Source organism: Opisthocomus hoazin, chromosome 10 (genome assembly GCF_030867145.1).
Source record: "Opisthocomus hoazin isolate bOpiHoa1 chromosome 10, bOpiHoa1.hap1, whole genome shotgun sequence".
Classification (NCBI taxonomy): Eukaryota; Metazoa; Chordata; class Aves; order Opisthocomiformes; family Opisthocomidae; genus Opisthocomus; species Opisthocomus hoazin.
The window spans coordinates 17013430-17035846 of record NC_134423.1 but is presented as its reverse complement, the minus strand read 5'-3'; the positions used below and the strand labels follow the sequence as shown (position 1 = coordinate 17035846).

Here is a 22417-nt window from a genome sequence, read left to right as displayed (position 1 = left end):
CGGCGCTGAGTCTAGTTGGAGGCCGGTAACTAGTGGTGTCCCCCAGGGGTCAGTACTGGGCCCAGTCTTGTTTAACAACTTCATCAACGACCTGGATGAAGAGTTAGAATGTACCCTCAGCAAGTTTGCTGATGACACAAAACTGGGAGGGGTGGCTGATACACTGAAAGACTGTGCTGCCATTCAGCAGGACCTGGACAGGCTGGAAAGCTGGGTAGAGAGGAACCTGATGATGTTCAACAAGGGCAAATGCAGGGTCCTGCACCTGGGGAGGAACAACCCCATGCATCAGTACAGGCTTGGGGCGGACCTGCTGGAGAGCAGCTCTGCGGAGAGGGACCTGGGTGTCCTGGTGGATGACAGATTAACCAAGAGCCAGCAGTGTGCCCTGGCTGCCAAGAAGGCCAACGGGATCCTGGGGTGCATTAAGAAGAGTGTGGCAAGCAGGTTGAGGGAGGTTCTCCTCCCCCTGTACTCTGCCCTAGTGAGGCCCCATCTGGAGTACTGTGTCCAGTTCTGGGCTCCCCAGTTCAAGAAAGATGAGGAGCTACTGGAGAGAGTCCAGAGGAAGGCCACAAAGATATTAGGGGACTGGAGCATCTGTCCTATGAGGAACAGCTGGGGCAGCTGGGCTTGTTCAGCCTGAAGAAGAGAAGGCTGCGAGGGGATCTTATAAATGCTTATAAATATCTCAAGGGTGGGTGTCAGGAGGATGGGGCCAGACTCTTTCAGTGGTGCCCAGTGACAGGACAAGGGGCAATGGGCACAAACTGAGGCACAGGAAGTTCCACCTGAACATGAGGAAGAACTTCTTCCCTCTGAGGGTGACGGAGCACTGGAACAGGCTGCCCAGGGAGGTTGTGGAGTCTCCTTCTCTGGAGATATTCAAGATCCGCCTGGACAAGGTCCTGTGCAGCCTACTGTAGGTGACCCTGCTTTGGCAGGGGTGTTGGACTAGATGACCCACAGAGGTCCCTTCCAACCCCCACCATTCTGTGATTCTGTGGTGTAATCTATTTAAAAAAATCTATGCTAGAATAAGTTAGTTAGTTAGTTGAATACCTTTCTTTTTAGCTATACTGTGTACGAAGATGAATACTCCTGAGTCACACCTTGCTTTGAGTTGGTTTTTTTCATGCGGTTTATTGTTTTCTGTTAGTATACCTCATTTTCTTCTTCATGGTCATTCTAAGAATTTAATTTTCTCATAGAAATAATACTAAATTGCACAGTAATTCCAGCCATGCTGTTGCAGAATAAATTACATTCTAATGTTATCTCTAGATAACAGAGTGACTGAAAACTGTATCTAACAATAGCTCTTGAGATTACAGCCTAAGTGAGAAACACAGGAAAGCCTGTTATGTAACATATAATAAAATGCCCAGTTTTTTTATATGTTTAGCTCACATGAATGCTGATCAAAATATTCAAGAAAATGATACAAAATAAATATTACTGCAAATAATGACAGTGTGTCAGTCTCCTAAGAGAAGCAAGAGCAAAGTCCTCAGACTAAACTTGCAGTAGGTGTTTCTGGTTGGTGATTACTCATGCTCAGAGCGTAGCTAGTGATTTTCCTACACACCTGTATTTCAACCCAGGGCAAGAAATGCCTAAGTATATAATTTTCCTCAGTCCAACAAGTGCTCCATAATTCTGCTCCTTGACTAAGAAAGCTTAAATCTGTTCCTTCTTTGTGTTTGCATCTGAATTGTTACTATCTAGATTGCTTTGTATCTGGGTGCTGCCCATATCTCCATAAACAAGAACATATTTATTCCAGCACCTTCCAAATTTCAGCTCTTTGTTCATCATTCTGGAACTGTGTGTTATGTGCAAACAGTCTATGGTATTCCAAAAAACACCCCCAGACTGTGAAGATGAACAATATTCCTTCCCCATGACCTCGGACAAATATAGACTTGGTGAATAGTACTCTGAGTGAGGCTACAGAATGATCAGTTGTGATTCGCAGCAGTCATGTTATTAGGATTTTACTGTCTCCATTTTTGCTCTATTTTTCTGTGTTTATGCAGTTTAGTGTGTAAGCTGTACATACCAGCATTACTTTTCTGTACATGTAATAACAGCACTTGAACTGAGATGAGCCATCATCCCATAAGTGCAGAGCAGCGGTCTATACGAGACTCTTCCTTCTAGACTCTCGCTTCCACGCGGGCAGCAGCGGTGCTCCGCTTCCATGCCCAGCCTTCCCCCGTCTCCAGTCTGCACAGAAGGAAGCTAAAACAGCACGATGAAGTGCTCCTTCTTTCAAGACGCAGCAATGTTACATAGATGGCGTAACTCAGGCGAGCATTGCAGAGGCAGCAATTCAGAAAACTTGTGTCTAACAGTGGGTGATCTCCTGGTGAGAAAAACTCTGTGGTTTCCTCTTCCCTGAACTCTTTGGGAAAACTCCCCGAGGGATTTTCTGCGGGAGGTGATCCAGGTTGTGCAGAACAGACAGTGAAATGGTTTCTTCAACTAGTCACTTAACTTGGCTTTTCTCACCCCGATCACGGTATTTTTTTCCACGGGTAGCTGCCTACTTGATTAATCTCATTTCCCCTGGCCCTCAGCCTTCCCAGTCACCGTCCAGCTGAGCAAACAAAGGGGCGGGCAGCCATTTGAAAAACGCTTCCTCCTCCAATCCCTCTGGGGTAGGCCCTCCACTCATCCTGTCCGTAAAACAACTGTTCTAACAATCTCTGAGAAACGCGTTTCTTCACTGTTACTTGGATCAAGAAACCTCCACTGGGATCAGCTTTAAAAGGCTGACTAAAGCCCATGGCACTTGCACCCGTTAGGAAAGCTCGGAGTAAGCGGCCGACGTCACATTACGGTCTGAATTTCCATAGTCAGCCTCTGCGTCACACATACACGTGTTAAAAAAATAAATGCCACATGAGGAAAACTTTTAACAAACCTCTGAAAAATAAACCTTGAGTCCTAAATGGGAATCGATGCTCTGCTCAAAGCCACTCAAACGCATGGAGATGGCATGACGTTCGTCAATGGAAATGCAACATAATTAATGTAGAAACTTTAATTGTTTCTACTGGAGCCGACCGCGAGCAAACGCCCGCCGACCAGCGCCGCCAGTCCCTCGCGCTCGGCGCCGAGCCCCGCCCCGGCCTCCGCACCCTGGGAATCCCGTCGCCTTCGCGTTCCGAACAAGGCAGGCCCCGACGCCCTGCCGTCGCTTCCGGTAAGATGGAGGCCTCCGGGGAGCTGCGGAAGCGGCGCGGGGCCCGGGCGGCCGCCCCGGTGACAGACGGCGGCGGGGAGCATGGCGGCGGCGAGTGGCGGCCTGCGGGGCCGGAGCCTCCCCGAGCTGCGGGAGATGCTGAGGCGGCAGGAGCGGCTGCTGGCGGACCGGTGAGGAGAGGGGGAGCGCGGGCGCCCAGGAGCTGGTCACGCCTCCGGCCGGCTCCCCCCGACTCCCCCCGTCCCCGCGGAGGCGGCAGCGGCCGAGCCTCTTCCCCCCGTTTAACCGCTCTCGGGGGCTGGCGAAGCTACCCGCACCTCGTGGCGCGCCCTGGAGATGCGGGGTGCCGCCTCGGGTCTCCCCGGGGCCCCGTCCCCTCGCTGTGGCGTCCCCGGGGCGGCGGGAGGCGGCGGGAACCCGCAGGGCCCGGCTGGGCCGTCGCGGCCGTCGCCCGCGGCCGTGTGGTTTCAGAGCCCGCGGGCGTGCCCGGCGGCAGCCGGGTGTGGTTCCTGGGAGGGCGGGCTGAAAGCCCTGCGTGTCCGCTACGGTGGGAACGCGGCGCCATCCCCGCACGCTGCGCGGTTCAGAGCAGCGGTTACGCCTTCGAGCAGAAGCGAATGTAGTGGTTGCTTCGCTGCTGCGCACGTCTGAGGCTGCAAGCGTTTCTTTCGGAGACCTGGTGTGCAAATAAGAAACTCGCGTTAGAATGAGAAACCTGCCGCATTAACTCTTCTAATAAAACAGTTCTGTGTATCGGATTGAAATAGGATTGTTGATACCCTGTTAATTTTTTTTTTTTGTCTTAGGAAATTCATTGCTAAGCTTCCAGATAAGGGTAAGAAGATCTCTGATTTTGCCAAGAAGTTGACACTTGCAATTTTACAAGAGGAAGAATTAGCGAGGACAGCTGAGCTGTTATCTGCTGTCAGGTTGGAGTTTCAGGTGAAACAGGAGGAGATTAATACGAGCAAACAGCAAGTTCCCTTAAATGAGGACACACCAAACCATGACAATTCCTCAGTCTCTAATGAAAACCCTAATATTAAAGAAGTTTCAGAGATTTCTTCCCAAAGGCAGGAGGCAGAATGTATTGAGCAAGACACTGCAAATACAGCTCTGGAAAATCAAAGGAGTCGTAGGAAAAATGATAAAGTAAAGACTGTTACAAAAGATCAGAATGTTTTTTGTGAAGTCGTCTCCAAGTCAGCCAGCAGCAGACATCTGACCAATGATCAGCAGGTATCTCGGAGCAATACTGAGGATGGTACAGAAAGTACAGCCACTTTGGATGACAGTAAAGACACATTGGTTGATGCTTTTCAAAAAGTTACCATTATAGATGGGAATAATAGTGAAAAAGTATTGGAAAAAGAGCAGAATGTGGCTAAACATAAGGGCAATATCTTTGGAAGCTTGCACCCCAAGACACCACATTATATTGAAGTTCTAGAGTCTAGAGCCAAGAACCCGGTCATAAAAAAAAGCAAATTTAAACCAAATGTGTAAGTATTATGGAAGAGCAAAACATTCACTTGTATAAGATTGGGAATGGTACAGAACAAGCACGGCGGATTTATTTTCTTGGGGTGATTAGAGAGATTTAAAGTTATGTCTAATGTGAGGTTAATATGTTGGCTCTTTAGCATTGAGTTGCACAGAACCTCAGTATTGAGCGGTGGTCTGATTCTACCTCTTGGAAACAATTGTCATGAATATTCATAGAGTTTCATAGCTTAAGCTACAAAACTGTTAAACAATTGGCAAAGTTTTCTTGTGGATTGATTCTAGAACTAGTAGAACTTTAATAGCAGGTAGCCTTCTGCTTTTCCTGCACCTCTAGAGAAATTACAGTTCACACTGTCTGTGCTGGTAGCAGTAGCAGTTTATACTTCATGTGAGTCCCAAAGCACTGCTATTACATGCTTGCTAATTAATTGGCATACTGTTTTTGTTCACTACCAGGAGTGACTTGTGATGTTGTCTCTCTGCAGAGACATCTTTTTAGTTTTTCTGAGCGCTGCTTATTTTTTATTTCTTTATGGTGCCGTAACACTTCAGGTTTCTTTTCAGGTGTTACATGTGGAAAATAACAAGTTTTGGAACTGATGTTGTTCAACCTTGTGCCGCAAATTTGGGTCACAACTTTTATGTTTTATCTGTTCAAGATTATCAGGAGACCAAAGTGGATCATCGCATGGCTCCTCATCCAGTCAGTCACCTGGGGGATTTGGCTCTCCAATTACTACTGAAGAGAGACGACTTAGAGATAAGAAACATTTGAATGACATCACAGCAGCTCGGCTGCCACCGCTTCACCATGCCCCTGCTAAGCTATTATCCATAGAGGAATCCATAGCAATTCAGATGCAGCAAAAAGAAGCTTATGAGGTACGAATTTAAGATTTGGTCTGAAAAGTAATTATGTAATTGGGATCACTCCTAAAAAAAGAAACCATAAAGGGATCTTTTCATACTGATGGATTTGATGGTAAAATTGAGATGGGCAGACTTTGAAGAAAGGCACTTTTTCTTGCATTTGATTCTTCTAATGATGTAATTAAATAATGTACTGAAACTGTTATTCCTGCATTAAATAAAACCTAGTGTTGTTCTTCATGTGTTGATACGCTAACCTCATTGCAGTCACTTCACCTCTGACTAGAAATTTAAATGTATACCTTGCCTATTAGTCTTTAAAGAGTTTTCAGCTCTTGCATAAATGAAGGCCTAGCAGCATTTGTTATTCTTAAAATATGCAAATATTTGTGTTTTTCTTTATTTATGCTGTGCCTGAAAAATCCAGGTTCTGAGGTTCTTCAAATTCGGTTGTAATGGATTTTGATTTTGACTTTCCAAGTAATGCCAAGCTAACATTTAAATTAGACATTATTGTAAAAGTGTTTGTTGCTGTTTATTGCATTAAAAGCACTTGCCAATTTAGTCATCTTGGCACCTCAAGGGAGGTAATTCATTTGTAAAACGGAGACAGATTTTTTGCTGAGGCTGCTGAATGACAAACATTGCTATTGGTAGGTGGTTACTGTGCACGGCTGCTCACTTGTGTGGGCTGATTTTGTTCTGTTAAAGCTGACATTAGCATATCGCAGGTGAGGACTGCCACATGGGGAATTCCAACTCTTTTCAAAAGGTCTTAAAATATTAATAGCACAGTTATGTATAAGTGTGAAAAGAAATGTGAAATGTCTTTGCCAGTTACTAAAACTTTTACTTAAGCCCACTCTGGAATGGCTGATATTACTATGTCAAGTTTATGCTTTAGTATGTTAGCTTTTTTCATGACCAGGATAAAAATGACAAATGAACACTTTTCTAACTTGTTTCCATTTTTTAACTTTTATACAGGAAATGCAAGCCAAGCTTGCAGCACAGAAGCTAGCAGAGAGATTGAATATAAAAATGCTCAGGTTTGAACCAGAGGGCGAGGCCTCGATGCAATACAGAGAAGTGAGAGATGAAGATTATTTTTCAGCAGAGGACTGACTTCAAGAAGGGATGTCTGACGATGAGCCACGTAACTTATCTTTATGCAGTACTTCTTAAAACCCAAACCTGGATATTGAGAATGCTTGATCTAGTATTTTTTTCTTAAAATTTTAATGTTACAGCTATGGGAAGAGTTCAGTATAAACCTCATAAATGTAAGCGTTACTAAGCGGTAACCCCAGTGTTGTTTGAGGACTGTGTTTTGAGCGCTTGGGGCTGTTAATCCTTATGGAATGCCCCATAGTTTTCAGCTACAGCAAAGAGAGCTCTTTGATACACTTTTGCAGGCTGTGATGAGTTGTGTACGAGAGAAGGTTTCTTATGCGCAGAAATGTGATTGCAAAGGGCATTGGCACACGTATCCATAAAGTAAGCTGGGGTGCCTGTGAGCCACTTGCATACATGAAAGCCGTTGTCCTGTATAAATGTGAGATACTTCTTTTATCTATTTAAGATTATATTGCTTTTACCATATGGTGAAAGTACGTGCCTGGGCGGCTACAAAAAATATATGATCGTTAGGCTGTAAGTCAAGTCCTTATCACATGAGAACTTGTTTCTGTGCCCGCACCTTCTATTCTTATGTTGTAAATAGGTTAAGAATTTCAAGTTATTTTGTAACTCAGATTCTGTTTGGGTTTTAAGGGACTCTGGTGTTTCATTTTTGGTGATTATACTGCAAAGCATCGCAAGACATCAAGTTAATCTGAAGACTTTACTATTTTTATTAAAAGCCTTGATGTTTTTCCATATTTTTGTACACTGCTTTCATACTTTGGAATACTATTTTTTCATAGTCTGATACTGTAAATTAAGAGATCCACCTCTGGTTTTCTTGGAGAAAATGTTCTGTGTATTTTGCAGTTTTAGCTGTTCTCTGTAGATAAAAAATTTCTCCCTTATAATAAAATTTTCTGCCTTTTAATATGAATTTTGAAAGACAAGGAACACATTTGAGAAGTATTGCACAATGATATTCCAGTGTGGGCTAGGAGATGCCAGCCCTAGTGTGAGTTCAGTTCTAAAAAACAAACCTCAGAGATTGCTTGTATAGCCTGGCAACATGTGTGTTCCAAGGTGCTGCAGCGGCAGCGTGTGCAGGGCAGCAGTGTGTGCAAGGCTCTGCCTGGACGCATACATGTTCCTGCAGGAACGATGTCTGGAAACCAAGGCTGCTCCAGATGTGAGTTGTTCAAAAAGCTGCATGATGTCATCAAGAAATAGGGGTGAAAGTCCCTGCCACTTCTTGAGTGTGTGCAGCACTTTGCTAGCAGGCAGTAAGTCTCTCCCAGTCTGGTGGCCCATTCCGTACCTTGGCAATGCAGTGTGACAGGTGGAACTGCTGCTGAACTAATACGTGGTATTTTTGGACTAGGTCAGCTGTTGCTCATCTGTGAAGCCTCTTTCTTATACCCTTTCCTCTCACAGGCTTCTTGTTCTCATTGTTCATTGGCTTTTCATCAGCTGTCCGTGCTTCCTTTATCCTCGTAAGACTTATCTCCTGTCACTAAAGCAAGTTCATATTCTGCATCCCTGCACCACCCAGTCCCTTTCATATGACATACCGCTCCCTGTGTCTGCATTTAACTGCTGCCACGTGTTTCACATCCTCCTGCCGTTGCTATCTTCTTTTGCTTTCTGTAACTCCTAAATACCAGCTGTGCACCTGGGCACCTTCTGCATACCTCAGTCACTTGAATAGCTTGCAAAGACCTGAATGTCTTTGTGTTTTTGCCGCAGCTGCCCTCCTGCTGAGGCTTTCCTTCTTATTTCCTGTTTTGGTTTCAGACAGTGCAGGTGTTTGCTGCTTCCAGGCCTTGTAGCCTCCTTTTTTACCACTTTATCCTGTTGTGGTTTGTTTGTGTTTGGTGGTGTTTTGTTTTTTGTTTTATTTTTGTGCTCCTGCTTCATCCTCCCAGCTTCTCACCATCGCTTGTCTTTGTCAGTACTATTTTTTGGCATATTTTCACTCATTCACATTCATCCCTCGGTGTCCATGCTGACGACCCATCTGATCCCTCAGCTGTATGTATTTCTGCCCTCAGTGGCTTCCTTCAGTGTGTGGCTCTGACTCCACAGGCTGGTCACGCGCTCTCCTGTGGATGCAGGTCACCTCTTGGATCACTGCTGTCCATGCTGCCACCTGCGCACCCGGCTGGGTCTCATCATCAGTCCTCCCATGATCTCAGTCTGCTGTGCTGCTTAAGGACAAGAAGCCCCAGAAGTCTACTGGCTTTCCCTTTGCTATTGTGAGGAGCACAAGTTACCACTTCAGGCCAATTTGCACCTCTCCCCATCATTAAGATCATCACCCTTGTCCCTGTACTGACTGTGCCATCACACCTTTTAATTTACTGTGTGTGGTTTTTTCCATGCTGGCTTTTCTGTGCTAGAGGAATTTACACAAAGCTACACAGTTAAGAATTTGTTCTCTAGATTACTGAAATCTAGCTCAGTTTAGGCTTCTGCTGACTACGCTCTTACGCTAACTAAAATCAGGCTCTTTCCTTGCGCTTTTAAGGTTTACTTCTAAACTTCGTGAAGCAGAGGTGGTTTTCTTGATCTGTATTTTGATAGCATTCAACATGTTGGGACTTTGCCAAAGTGGATCCCTGAAAGGGCAAACTTCACCCTTAAGAAAAAAAAAATTAGTAACAGGTGAAGTGTGTTCTATATTTGTTATGCAATTAGCAGCTTTTCAGGAGAGTGCTGGCGGAGGCCTTGTGGAAGAGAGTGCTGTGTGAATACAAAACCAAGCTGAAGGTATGAATTTCAAGTTATTGCTAAAGGGTTTTAATTACTGCAAAATCTCTAAACTTTCATGGGGGGGTTGTTGGTCCTAGGTTCTGAGCACAGGTATGTAATTTGAATTAAGATTTTGTGAGTGATAAGAAAGCAAAGAGTCAGATATAAAGAGAGTCCTGTGTTAAGGAGGATGTGTGATCCAGACGTTTGTAAAGGGTTAGTGAATCAGAGGATGAATCTTGAACGGTTTCGTCATATTGAATTAAGTTTTTGATAGAGTATGATATTGCTGTTGTGTGTTTCGTCACTCTCCAGTTCCAGAACGTTTCAAAATGTACGTTGAGAATTGACAACTCTCTCTGTTTTGGGAGTGGGCTTTTTTATTGGAGTGGGCTGTTCACCCAGTAGAAAATAAAGAATTGAAAATGTGTTTCTGAAGTTCCTTATGTGAATACTGTTTTGTCTTGACTGTGTAAAGTTTGCAGTCAAATTTTGGGGAAAACCAGAACCTTTTGCTTTAGTGCAGGGAAAACACTGGAGATGGAGTTAGGAAACAATTGCTATATAGGGAAAGAAAACTTGGGAATGGAAATGGATGAGAAAATATCTGTAATACCTAAAGCTGGGCAATCGTGTGGGTCTGAAAGATGGTACAGAGAGAGAGAGCTTAAATGGTGTGCTGCAAGTCTGAGAGCTATGGTGTGTGAGGCAGGTTTCCGTGCAGCAGCAGCTGTAGTCCCTTGATTTTTGCATTGAGTACCTGGTCCCCAGACTGCACAGAAGACAAGCACGTGTTGGCTCTAACAGTTTCTGTTCACAGTTGTAACCTTTCCCGAGGGAGAGAACATGCAGTCTGGTTTGCCAGCTGTGGTGGTAATACAATCTAGGGGATTTAGCAGCCTAAAATTTTATGCTAAGTATTTGGGAAATAACATTTGAAAGAAGAAAGACCTAAATGCTGCTGTACTTAATTATTTTGGAGCACTATAAGAGTAACTAAGAGTAGAAAAGATGCAGGAGTTTTTCCTGGTTTTTAGAGTTAGACCTAGCTGGCAGGTCAACTGTTTTGTTAGTAGCTTTCCTTCTAATGGCTTGTGGACTGCTTCTAAGGGCCATGTGACCAAAAAAAGTCAGTGGCAGTGAGCTGCAAACTCCTGTGTGGAGGAAATGAGGCCTGTGAATTGAGAGAATTTGAAAAACATGGCTCTGTACTGTGGAATTTCTGAACCTGTCACAGGGACGCAGTATCAGGAGTTGGAGAAGAGACTATCCAGACGCTACAGACTGATGAATCGAAACGTGAGCGGGAAGCCATGGGAAAAGCCGGTCGTGCTCCATGCGCAGCCCCTGGGCAGCAGTTTGGGGGTTTCTGCATCGAACTCACAGACTATTCCCCTATTGCAGACACACACAAGCCGGCAACCTTTCACAGTCTGGCAGAGGAGGTAGGACCTGACTCACCGAGTTGTAGCTGGAGATCTGGCTGGCTGGTGTTTTGTGCAGCTCCATTGCAGAGCCAGTTCCCAGGGTCCAGGAGGCTGGCTGTCATCTCAGTTGTGTACCATGCTGGGTTTTGCCAGTGAAAATGACCTGTAGTGGGACCCTATTCAGAACATTTTTGGTCTAATTTGAGTGGCATCTGCCTTTAGCAAGTTAATGCCTGCAATCAGTAGCCTTGGGCCAGGTGAACTGCAATGAATTCTTGGCCTTTTGTATCAAATGAATGGCACAAAGGGGACAGGGAATGGGAGTCCTGCTCTGGAAGAAGCTGTGCCCTACCCTGTGGACTCTGTTGTAGGAAAACGTGGCTTTTCTCTGCTTTGACAGCCTTGCTGCTTTTTCAGAGCAGTATAAGAAGGAAGCGTAATTCTTCCAAGGTGTCTTGTAAGGACAAACTTTTCAGGGAGTAGGTCTTGCATGGTGTGGTCTTGTTCCAGGGAGGTGCTAACTAAACTGTGTTTTTCCTGAGTTTGTGTTTCATGTTTTATTGCAAGTCCACTGCTCTTAGGGTGGTATAAGTGGAGATCACCATGGAGATTTCCTGGTTTCCTAATGTTTGTTTTTAGGTTATGAACGCCCACGTTCTGGGAGGGAAAGGGACGTAGGAAAGACAGCTGTGTGAAAACAATATTTATTTTGCTGTAGTATTTTTTTTCTTTTTCTGTGAGCTAATGATTGTGTTTTATTCTCACAATTCTGCAGTGCTGTGTCACTGCTGACATTGTGGCAGGCAAATGTTCGCTGACTGTGTAGACCAAATGTTTTATACTCACATGGACTTTCCGTGGGATACGAGTGCTTAACTCCATTTGACTCCTTTGTAAATACTGTGATTATTATTCCATATGTATGCAAAGCTTTAGAGGTATTTAGTCATCTCTTGTTTAAAGCAATTGTTTTGATTATTTGGTTATGAAGATTTTATTAAATTGGCCCTTGATTTGGTGAAGCGTGAAAGCATGTACTGAAGTCAAAGCTTTATTCCTCTAGGAACATTTATGTACAAGTGCTCTGTTGAAATGGGATATTGGCTCAGTGTTTTATTTAATTTCTGCGTGCAAGGGAATATGTGACTAAGAGTTGTGAACCAATTACTGAATGTGAGGAGATGACACAAATGAGCACAGTGAAATGTGTGTGGGAAGAAAATTGATTTTCAGCTTGCTAGAATCATTCAACTAAGTATTTCACTTTCAATCATCGAACTATGAGTGAATGTGTCCTCCAGAGTAAGTACAAGAGAGTTTCCTTGGCAGGGGAATTTGTAAGAATTTGTAATAAGCGACACCCTCATTGCTTTTCTTTCAGGTTTGATATTGGGGACCATAATTGCGTCATGCGCGAATTGGCACCTCTCCACTGAAGTCATGAGGGAGATGAGTGGGGCCATGATGCTTAATGAACATATTCATATTTCCTCCCTCTATTCACACAGCTGGTATTAATGTAGTTGCTTATTAGATCAAGGCAGTGATATAATGTGGCAAGTAGCTGCAATCCAAGGTTTTGCTGAGTCTCTGAAGCTGAGCACTTGCTAGAAGACATTCTTTGTATGCTTCTCCTGAATAGACATTTCAGTTGCAAAATTTCTGTCCAGGTTTTTAGTTCCATTGGTGGTTCTTTTTTTTTCTGAAAAATGTTTTCTCAGTTGTTACTTGGTGCTAGTAACATATACACTTAATTTACTCAGAGATTAGTCAATGGTGGGAGTACTGTAGCTCTGGTTGTAACAACATGTGATTTTCTGCATCCGTCTCTGAACTGAAGCTATCGTCTGCACTGCCCTCCCAGTGCATGCAGGGTTGCCCGCAACCTATGCTGCAATGAGTGCAAATTCTGTGACAAAACTTGCGATTCTGGAAGAAGCTGTGAGATTTTTTTACTGCGCACACAGAATCACAACTGAATCTGGAGGTGCCATGACACCGTTTGTAGAAGGTCTCGGAGAGGGAGAATGACTCGGCAAGGCTGAATGCTCAGCTCTTAGGGCTTTACCTGGTGAGCAGATATGCCTTCCGAAGCGGATGCTGGAGGGAGGGAGGTAAATTACACAATCAATGAGATTTACATTTCCAAGTCATTTAGACCATTATCCATTGAAGTCACAAGGTGTCTGTCTCTTACTGATTGATTAGAACTAAAATGTGTAACATTCTTCACGAAGAGACGAAGCCAGTGTATTTTTGGGTACTAACATGAAAATGTGAAGTGGCATCAGCACTATTTTCTCCAGCCATCTTATATCTCTACTTCCACTTATATTGACTTAGCATTGATTTTCTTCTGTTTTCTTACAAATCTTAAAAAAAAAAAATCTTCCAGAATTTACCTACAAACTAAATGAACCAACTGGTTTTGGGCAACAGGTATATATGTATAAAAATGAGCTGTGTTAGCCAACTCTTTGCATTTGAATGTAGGAAGTCTTCAAAGATTGTGTGATAAGCTCTTTCTGTTTAAGTCACTGTTATGAGTGGCCTGTATTGTCTCCTTGTTACTATAAACGTCTTGATGTAATTGTGGTTTCCAGAGTTACAGATCCATCAATTCCATTTGTAATTATGTGTGAAATTACTTTGTCATTGGCTTCCCCCCTGCTTTTTCCTGAAGGGGAAAAAAAAACCCGACACAGATTCACAAAATCTTCATTGTATGCAATAATATTTTCTTTACTGACCCAAGTTATTTCATGTTGGTTAGAAGTTCTTATTCCCTGGTTTCACATATATCTCTCTGAGCTGCTTTATATTGGGATTGTACTGGTTATAGTACTGCTTAAATGATAGCTGTTGATAAATGTTATCCTTACACAGACATTGGGCATCATCATATGTCATGTCTGCGACCAGTTTTTTGCCTGCATGGCAGATTTTTGTGGCTGTGAGCCAGGAATTTTAATGAAAGAAAACATCAAAGATGCAGAAGAAATGAGAATATTAGTCAAGGAAGATACACAGTGATGCTCTCTGATAACCTCTGGTAATTGACATTAGAACTATGTGGGAGCAACTTAAATAAACATCTGGACACTGAGTTTAGACATTTCCAGTGACAAAACCCAGACAGATCTTCTGGACTTGCAATAATAAATATTTCAGCACAGTCCACATGAATCAACTTAGAATTCTGTTTTCAATTATTCTAGTTTTATAAATATATCATACTTAATTATTCAGGGATAGATTTTCTTTTGAAGATTAAGGAATTTGATGTTTGCTTCATTCACATAAAGTTCCATTTTTTATTTATATCAAATTTACTTCTGTTTGTACAAAAACAACAGTGCAAGCTTGCCAAAAGCCATTAAAGCAGAATGCAACTGAACTTTTCCTGGCGTAGAAGGGCCTTTTCTGAAAACCCTGGCAGTGGACTATAACGCATTCCAGCTATGGTAACCACTTAAATTGTGCTGGAAAGAAAATTATAAATAATCATTTAAAAAAGTTATTCTTGATATTCTTAAAGAGTCTTTCCTTATCTTTTTTTACTTTTGGTAACATGGTAGTGCTAAGAACACAGTATCTCTTACAGACAGAGATGTTTATATGTACCGAAGTATTTAAGAGGTAGCAATGAACCTACAAGACTGAATGAAACGCTGATTGCAGTCCACATCTGATCCTGATATTACAACTGTGATGAGGCTAGTTAAAGCATGCTCAGTTTTTGTGCAACTTTTATATTCCTTAGAAAAACCTCTAGTGTGAGCTATAGTTGCAAAATCACTGATTTCAGAAGGAATGAATCCTGTCTCTGAGGCTGCAGAGTTATTTGCATGTTGTATTAAAATGACTACATTTACGTATGTTTAAATTTTTTTTAAAAAACTATTATTTTGAGGCAATCTGTGTCTTTGTTGCCAGAGGCCCTGGGCAAGCTGAGGGATTCTTCTGAAGAGTGTTCGGGATTTAGTAATCTTGATTGCCACTTTCAGTTCAATTCATGCTTCCCCACAGCCCAGGCTGTCAACATCAGCACGTATTCCTGCAGTTTGCTACCTTGACTGTCACTAGCAGGAGCGCTAGCGTAAGCTAGCTGCCAATGTTGTTGAGCCACTAGTTGAGTTCTGCTATACCAACAAGTTAAGAAAGTTTTAGGGAACTGCTGTGTTAGCCTGACCTACAGGTCGTCATCCCTTTCGGAGGTGGAAGAGGTGGAATTGTGTCTGAGTACAAGTCATAAAGTCCTTTGATGCTAGCTGTCAACATCGTTGTGTCCTGAGGCCGGCTTGGGTTCACAGGGCAGCTCAGGTGAGAAGGGACCTCAGGAGTGCTCTTGGCCAACCTCCTACACAAAGCAGAGTCAGCTGTGAGGCCAAATGAGCTTGCTTAGGGCTTTAATCCAGTCTGGTGTTGAAAACCTCCAAGGCTGGAGACTATACAATCTCTCAGGGCAACCTGTTCCTATGTATGACTGTTTTCCTACCAGGGGAAAGTTTTTCTTTAAATCCAGACTGAGTCTCTCTTGTTCCAGCTTATGCCTGGCTCTCTCTTTTGATGACTGCCTCGTAGGTGCTGGAGGGCTGCTGTTCAATCCCCTTGAAGCCTCCCCTTCTCCATGTGGAAGAGGTACACCGCTGGCTTGTGCAGCTTGTTCTTTGCCAAGACCCTCAGGGCCTTTTCAGCAGGGCTGCTCCAGACCTTGTCATTTCTGGGCAAATCGTAGACAAGCATATTAGGAAGCTGCAGGCCAACAAATGTATTGTATTATTCAGTTCTGTCACAGTGATCCCAGATCAATAAAATATGTTTTCTGCTTTCATGTTGTTGTGGCTTTTTTTTTTTCGGGGAGGGGTAACCTAGCCTGGTTATCCTAATCTGACCCTATCTAAAACTTCAACTTTAATTAAAGAAATGCAATTTGTGCTTTGTAACCCTTTCCACGTACTATAAAAATGATGGATAAGGAAGCACAGTGACAGCTATAAATCAGCTTTGAGTCTAATAATCTAATAAGAGCATCTCCTCGGAAGTTTCACCTCTTGATCATTGATCTATAGCTGGTAATTAATTTCCCCTAGTTTCAGCCTTGTATTTATTAGTATACCCAATTCCTTATTGCTAAAAGTGTGCACCGGAAATTTGTAGTGTTATAGTTCAGACAGAGTAATCTATTCATTATTATAGGAACAGAGAGGAGGAAGAGAAATTATTTAGAGGTTTATTACTCAGAGAGTTGGATTTGAGGAAAGATGGGATAAAACTGAATGGATGAAGCTAAGAGGAACATGCAGATTGCAACTATTAAGCAAAAGCTCTTGTAACAGAGGAATTATCTGTGGAATGATCCCCAATGGGAAGGTGGGAGGTTCTCATCTGCTGGTGCTTAGAATTCCACTGTACGAAGTACTGACTGCAGAGAACAGCTCTACGCTGACCAGGTAACTGGCTTATTGGGATGAGCTGCTGCGTCCCTGTGTGCTGCCCTGTGCTGTAACTGCAGCATACCCCTCTCTGGCAGGGCAGCCACGGTTTTCAGTTCTGTTTGTGATGGAAACCTGAGGGTCTGGTTTGGCCACATTAACTCTCATGGAATTTAACGGAAATTGCTCATCAGATCTTGAATCTGATGTACATTGACAGTTCTGGTTACCTCCTCCCGTCTTGTTTTCTGATCATGCTGAAAGGATGGGGCAGTCTGGGTAAATTGCCTTACTTATCAGTTGTGCCCTGTTCCAACATTGATTACTTTTTCGCAAGAATGAAAAATGATGGTAGAAAACAATAATAAAATTAACTTCAAATTATCTGTAGCAGATGTAAATTATCTTTATGCATTCTTTCTGTGCTTTGTTTATGTAAAGGCAAAAAAGCTCAAGCTGTATGTCTTGACCCCTTCTTTGATTTGAATTGCCATGCAGTATAGAGAATGAACTCTGTGGGTTTGTACTTAGTGGCTATTGAAACACTTGACATATGTACATTTAAAACGTTAACTCATTCCTCTATTTGGGTGTTTTTATTTCCCAGATTATTCTGAAGCTTTGTAGAGATCCAAAGATAACAAACCTTTAAGTACATACCTTACAAGCTGGCTTTTGTACTCATGTGCCACATACCTACGTTTTATGCAGAGAAGGTTTAAAAAAGAAAAAAAAAGATATAGAAAGAATGTTAATCAAGTAAATATTTCATTACATGGGAAAGCTACAATTTACCACTTTATAAATAAAACTTTGTTTAAAAAACAAAATGAAAAAAACCACCAAAAAACACAATGCAGCAAACAGCATATATTATTATTGGGATATCAGAATCCTCCTTGTAAACAGAGTACAGGTCAGGTGTATTAACCAGATGTTCAGAGGAGCTCTGTTCTCTGTCTTACAAGTAGTTGCTCAGGGTTATCAATTGTGTTTAGCTTTTAGCATAAAGGGAATCGGCAAAGCACCATTTCAGATTTCACCCATTATACCTGTCTTATGAGGTATCACACTCCTCTTCTACAGAAAAGGGGCTCTGCCTCTTGTTTTATGCTCGAGAGATCAGACTGTCCTTTTACTGGTGGATTGAGGATCTGTGGGAGACTGTCAGCTGAACTGCACATTTCCTACCTTTTAAAATCAGGGAGATAGATAGAGAAAGGTTTTATAGGTCTGGAGGGAGCAGCAGTTTGTGTTTCAGCTTGTGTCACATCTGTCTAACCTGTGTATGTGGCCCATAGTTCTCTGGCAGAGCTTAGGATGCAAGTGCTCCAGAGAACTTGGTGTACTCTCTGTCGAGTGTTGGTGCGTAAGAAAGGATAGCTCCAAAATATTTGGAGGCTCTAGGATTCAGTGATGTAGAGATCAGGATGAAAGCCTAGAACACCCTTTTCAGCCACATGCCGGGAAAGGGAGCATGACACTCATCCTTAAGCCTAGCCTATGCTTAATTTTATCTTCCCTGCTAAATTGATGTCTAAATAAATAGTTTTACTGGGGGAGTAGAGGAAACATGAGAGTCAGATTACACTTTATCGTGGAACTTGATATGAAATCTGTACTTTGTTGCCTGGACACTGCAGTGAGATGGATGTTTGCGGTAGTAATCTAAGAGGGTGTTTGTAGGAGTGGTATGTGTCACAGGGCTGTCCTGGATCAGGTTGCTTTTAAATACATTGCACATGGGCTTTGATCAAGGACCACGTGGCCATGCCTAGCCAGTGGAGAACCAGGAGACTTACTGAAGGACAAAGTCTCAACTTCACAGCCTGCCACTGCAGCAGGAAATGTTTTTCCAGGTTATGGTTTTACTATTAGTAATACTGGTGCTGTATAATACAGGATCACTCAACAGTACCAATTTAACCAAGATACCACATGGATACACAACTTACTCCTGTCTATTTAGCCAGTGCAGCCAGTGTGCTGGTTACGCTGCCTTTATGATTTTATGCCTGTTGTGTAAGGGCAGGCAATATCTGATCCAGCACACAGCCTGATAGGAAAAAGGTGTTTTTCGGAACAGCTAGAACAAATGTGAAACTCATGGGGTCAGTCTGAACCAGCGTGGCCATTTGTTTCGCTTTCCCAGTAGTGTTTCACAGAATCACAGAATATCACAGAATAGTAGGGGTTGGAAGGGACCTCTGTGGGTCATCTAGTCCAACCCTCCTGCCGAAGCAGGGTCACCTACAGCAGGCTGCACAGGACCTTGTCCAGGCGGGTCTTGAATATCTCCAGAGAAGGAGACTCCACAACCTCCCTGGGCAGCCTGTTCCAGTGCTCTGTCACCCTCAGAGGGAAGAAGTTCTTCCTCATGTTCAGGTGGAACTTCCTGTGCCTCAGTTTGTGCCCATTGCCCCTTGTCCTGTCACTGGGCACCACTGAAAAGAGCTTGGCCCCATCCTCCTGACACCCACCCTTCAGATATTTGTAGGCATTTATAAGGTCCCCTCGCAGCCTTCTCTTCTTCAGGCTGAACAAGCCCAGTTCCCTCAACCTCTCCTCGTAGGGTTTCGTACATGGTCGGGGCTGGGTGCTTAAAACCAGGCTTGCTGTCCAATAGAGCCATGACCTCAGTAAAATCCCAATTTGTGCTTCTTGCTGGAAAGTTGATGTCCCCCATGACCACCCTGTTCCCCACTGCAGAGCTGAGCTGTGCCATACACGGCATTTTGTGGTTTTTGTCGTGCCAATGGTTCAAGGCTGCATAAGAATTTTAAACCCCGAGGTAGAGAGAAACCAATCCCCCTCCCAAAAAATGGCCTTATTTGGAACTTGCTTTAGGGTTTGAAAATTGTAACTATTTTTTTATATAATTGGCTGGTACATTCCTGGTGTAAAGCCGTTAGAGCCATTGACATGGCACCAGGCAGCAGCCCAGAAAGCTGGCTGGCTTGTTGCGGCACTGGAGGCTGTATAGCCTCATTAGCACCGAGCTCAGCCTGGGTTGATGAAGCCTTGCTAATGAACAACGTTGTGCTAGGTAGCATACCCTTGTGTCAGTAGAGTAACCAACCAAGATGAGTTCTGAATGTGGTTTAAGAGAGTTTTCAAATGCCTTTTGGTATTTTTACTGAAAAATACAGGTGTCTGCAACTCTGCCTGGTACTGCTTCTATTTCCCTTGCTTGAAGAATTTAGCTGGCCTGTTTGCAATTTCGGTAACAGCTTAACACCAGCATTAAAACATTTTTCTGTGGATTTATGATGTTCTGTCAAGCTAGGCTGTCTGACATAATCATGTAGTTAAATATCTAGTTTTTCACGATACTTTAATTAAATATCAGACCTCCTCCTTAGGGAGCTTAAGAAGGAGGGAGATGCGCAATGCAGGAATAACTCCCTGTGAGTCACCCCCTAAGCCGGGGGCCGGTGCTTTCGGGGAAATCCCAGCCTCAAGTACTTTTGTTTGCAAGGGAGTGGTGAAGCGCAGGGTGACAGAGCTCAGGATGGTGGCTGAGCTGCACGGCGGCTGCGTGGACAGGGAGGAGCTGGCCTGGTGGTCGCTGTGTGCCGGGAGGCTCAGCTGGGTGACCCCCAGGCCCTCTGAGGCACTGGGGCCTGGCAGCCATGGCGGTGGCGTGGCAAGGTGTGATGGCGTGGCCTCCCCTGAGCTGCGGGAAAAGCTCAGCAAGAGCTGACGAAAAACTTTCAATGGGCCATAGTCTGAAGACATTATACTCTCCCTGGCTGACAGGCTTGGTCTGGAGAGTGGCCAGGGAGGACGAGAATGGGGCCCTTGGGGCCCGAAGATATTACCAAAATAAATAACTCCGACCGCAGCGCCCCCTTCCACTCCCCTCAGCACATTCCGCGGAGCAGCCGGCAGCACCCTTCCTCTCCCGCTGCCTCCAGAGGTGAATCAGACACAGCACGTCTGCTTCATATTATTTAAAGAAGGAAATGAAAAAAAACAATATAAACACTCTTACAATTGCTGTAGAAACTGGATATAACCAGGTTATTCAAAGGGAAAAAATGAAGCCACCCGTACGTGCCAAGTTTGCCTTCACATGTGTTAATGTAAGGGGATGATTTTAAAAAAAGTGAAGTCGTGGTTTAGGGTCTGGTTCAGCAAAGCCTGTAAATGCGTACTTCACAAAATGAGGCTTAAATGATCCCTTTTCAATGAAGCCCTCACACATGCTGGTGCTCACGAAATCCAACGTGTTTCTCAGAGCTGCGCTGCGGGGGGAGAGCTGGCCCCCATGGCAGGGCTGGAGCTCAGCAGGCTGTGCCCCGCAAAGCTGTGAGGGCACCCTGGTCCACCCCTAGCCACGAAATCAGGATTGTTGGAGTTGTCAGGATTGTGTCGCTATTATCCAGTCAGCCTTTTATGGTAAGAGGAAATGAACAGTGTGTTAAAAACTTTAAAGAACAGGAAAAGTTACTGTTGTTGCTATTATTGCATTACGATTATATTTGTTTATTATTATGTTATTACATTACTCTTCTATCACCCACAACATCACATTTCCAAGTTCATCACAGGCATTTTAACATCAAATAATCTTTTACCTCAGAAAATCTTTATTTTAGTTTAACATGCACACAGGTTTAAACAAGTGGCATATTTTATAGAGCCATGACACACTTCTTACTGAAATGCTGATTTCAGTAAGAAAATTAAAAAATCCAAATCATTAGCTCAAACTGCTATGTTCAGTTTTCTTGGTTGTTGATTTAAAAATATAGTTCCATAAGAAACACAGTGTTGTCATTGCCCATTATTTTCTTGTGAGCTTTAAAATATTCAGTAGGGGTTTTTTTTGGATTTGTTGTTTTTTTTTTAACACTCCATCACCTGAATCTGTCATCTATGAACATTTTGGCTTCATTTGCCTAAGATGACTTTTCTGTGCCTGAAATCTGAAAACATCAGCTCTAGAGGTAAAATCTTTTCTTAATTCTGTCAGTTAAAAAGAATCCAATGCCTGCCATGTTTACAAATAAATAAATAAGTAAATCAGCCAATCCTTCTGATTTTCTGTTTGGAAGCTGGCTTAATTTTTACTGATGGAAATGTCAATACTGAAAATAACTAGAGCAGAGGATGAAAGCATGTTCTGTGCCTGCTCAAATAAACTTTCAAGATATTTGGGTTTTTTAAGTGGTCTTTTAATTTTAGACAATAAGGTATTTTTATGTAAAGATTACTTCCATTAGGTTGTGTAAATGTTTTTCTCATAGGTTTTTTGTAAACTTCTTTTGTCAGTCGAATAATAAAATGTAAATAATGAATACTCAATAACTGGAAAACCTTGCACGCTTTCTCTGAAAAAGAACAAAATTGTTTAAATAACAGACTATAAAAAGTAGTTTCTAATACATTATTGAACTGTTAAAGCTCTAAATTTTAAGATACAAGGCCATTATCAAATTATGACACAATCATCTTCTAACATCTTTCAATGTACATATTTTATAAGTAAGTTTACATACATATAGAGCATTTGGAAGCATTTGGACAATGTGCATTAACTTAATCTTTCATGAGCTTTTGTACATCTTGCCTTGCAGAGTACTTAGGGAGCATGAGTATTTTCAAAGATATCTGTGACATCTGTTCTTAATATTCTAACATCTTTCTTCCGTGTATGGTTGATAGACAACATACTTCTGGCAGTCTTTGTTATTAGAATTGCCAAAATGTTGATATTAATTTGAGTGCCTTGGTTTTCAATGAGTGCAAGCCAGAATGAGCCTTTTCAGAGACTCATCTTTGGAACCAAGTTTTTTCTAGAAAGCCAAATGTTTCAACATTCTTTTTAGCTAATCAGAAATAGATTTATAATAGAATAAGGAAACAATTTCTGTTCAGGAACAGTTGTTCAAATATATCTGCTCTCTCATCTTTATTTCTGATCTGTGAATTTTTCGATATAACAGTGTTAGGACTCCATCCAAGTACCAGGCTGTGAGTACCTGGCTTCGCTAGATACTTAACCCTCCTAAATGTCCATTTAAAGTGCATTGATATGAGTGAATAAATGGCATTTCATTAAGAGATTTTCTGAGACTTAGATGTTACAG

General features: G+C 42.9%; 1 protein-coding gene across 1 annotated transcript in view; it reads left to right on the top strand.

Moving 5' to 3' along the window:
• The window catches only part of MYZAP (myocardial zonula adherens protein), a 69921-nt gene extending 54247 nt beyond the window's left edge, over positions 1 to 15674 (top strand). The window contains exons 13-15 of the mRNA XM_075431411.1: positions 4018 to 4713; positions 5377 to 5599; positions 6575 to 15674. Coding sequence (XP_075287526.1) covers positions 4018 to 4713; positions 5377 to 5599; positions 6575 to 6712 — 1057 coding nt within the window. The 3' untranslated portion in view covers positions 6713 to 15674. The remainder of the gene's footprint in view (positions 1 to 4017; positions 4714 to 5376; positions 5600 to 6574) is intronic.
• Positions 15675 to 22417: the final 6743 nt, after the last annotated feature.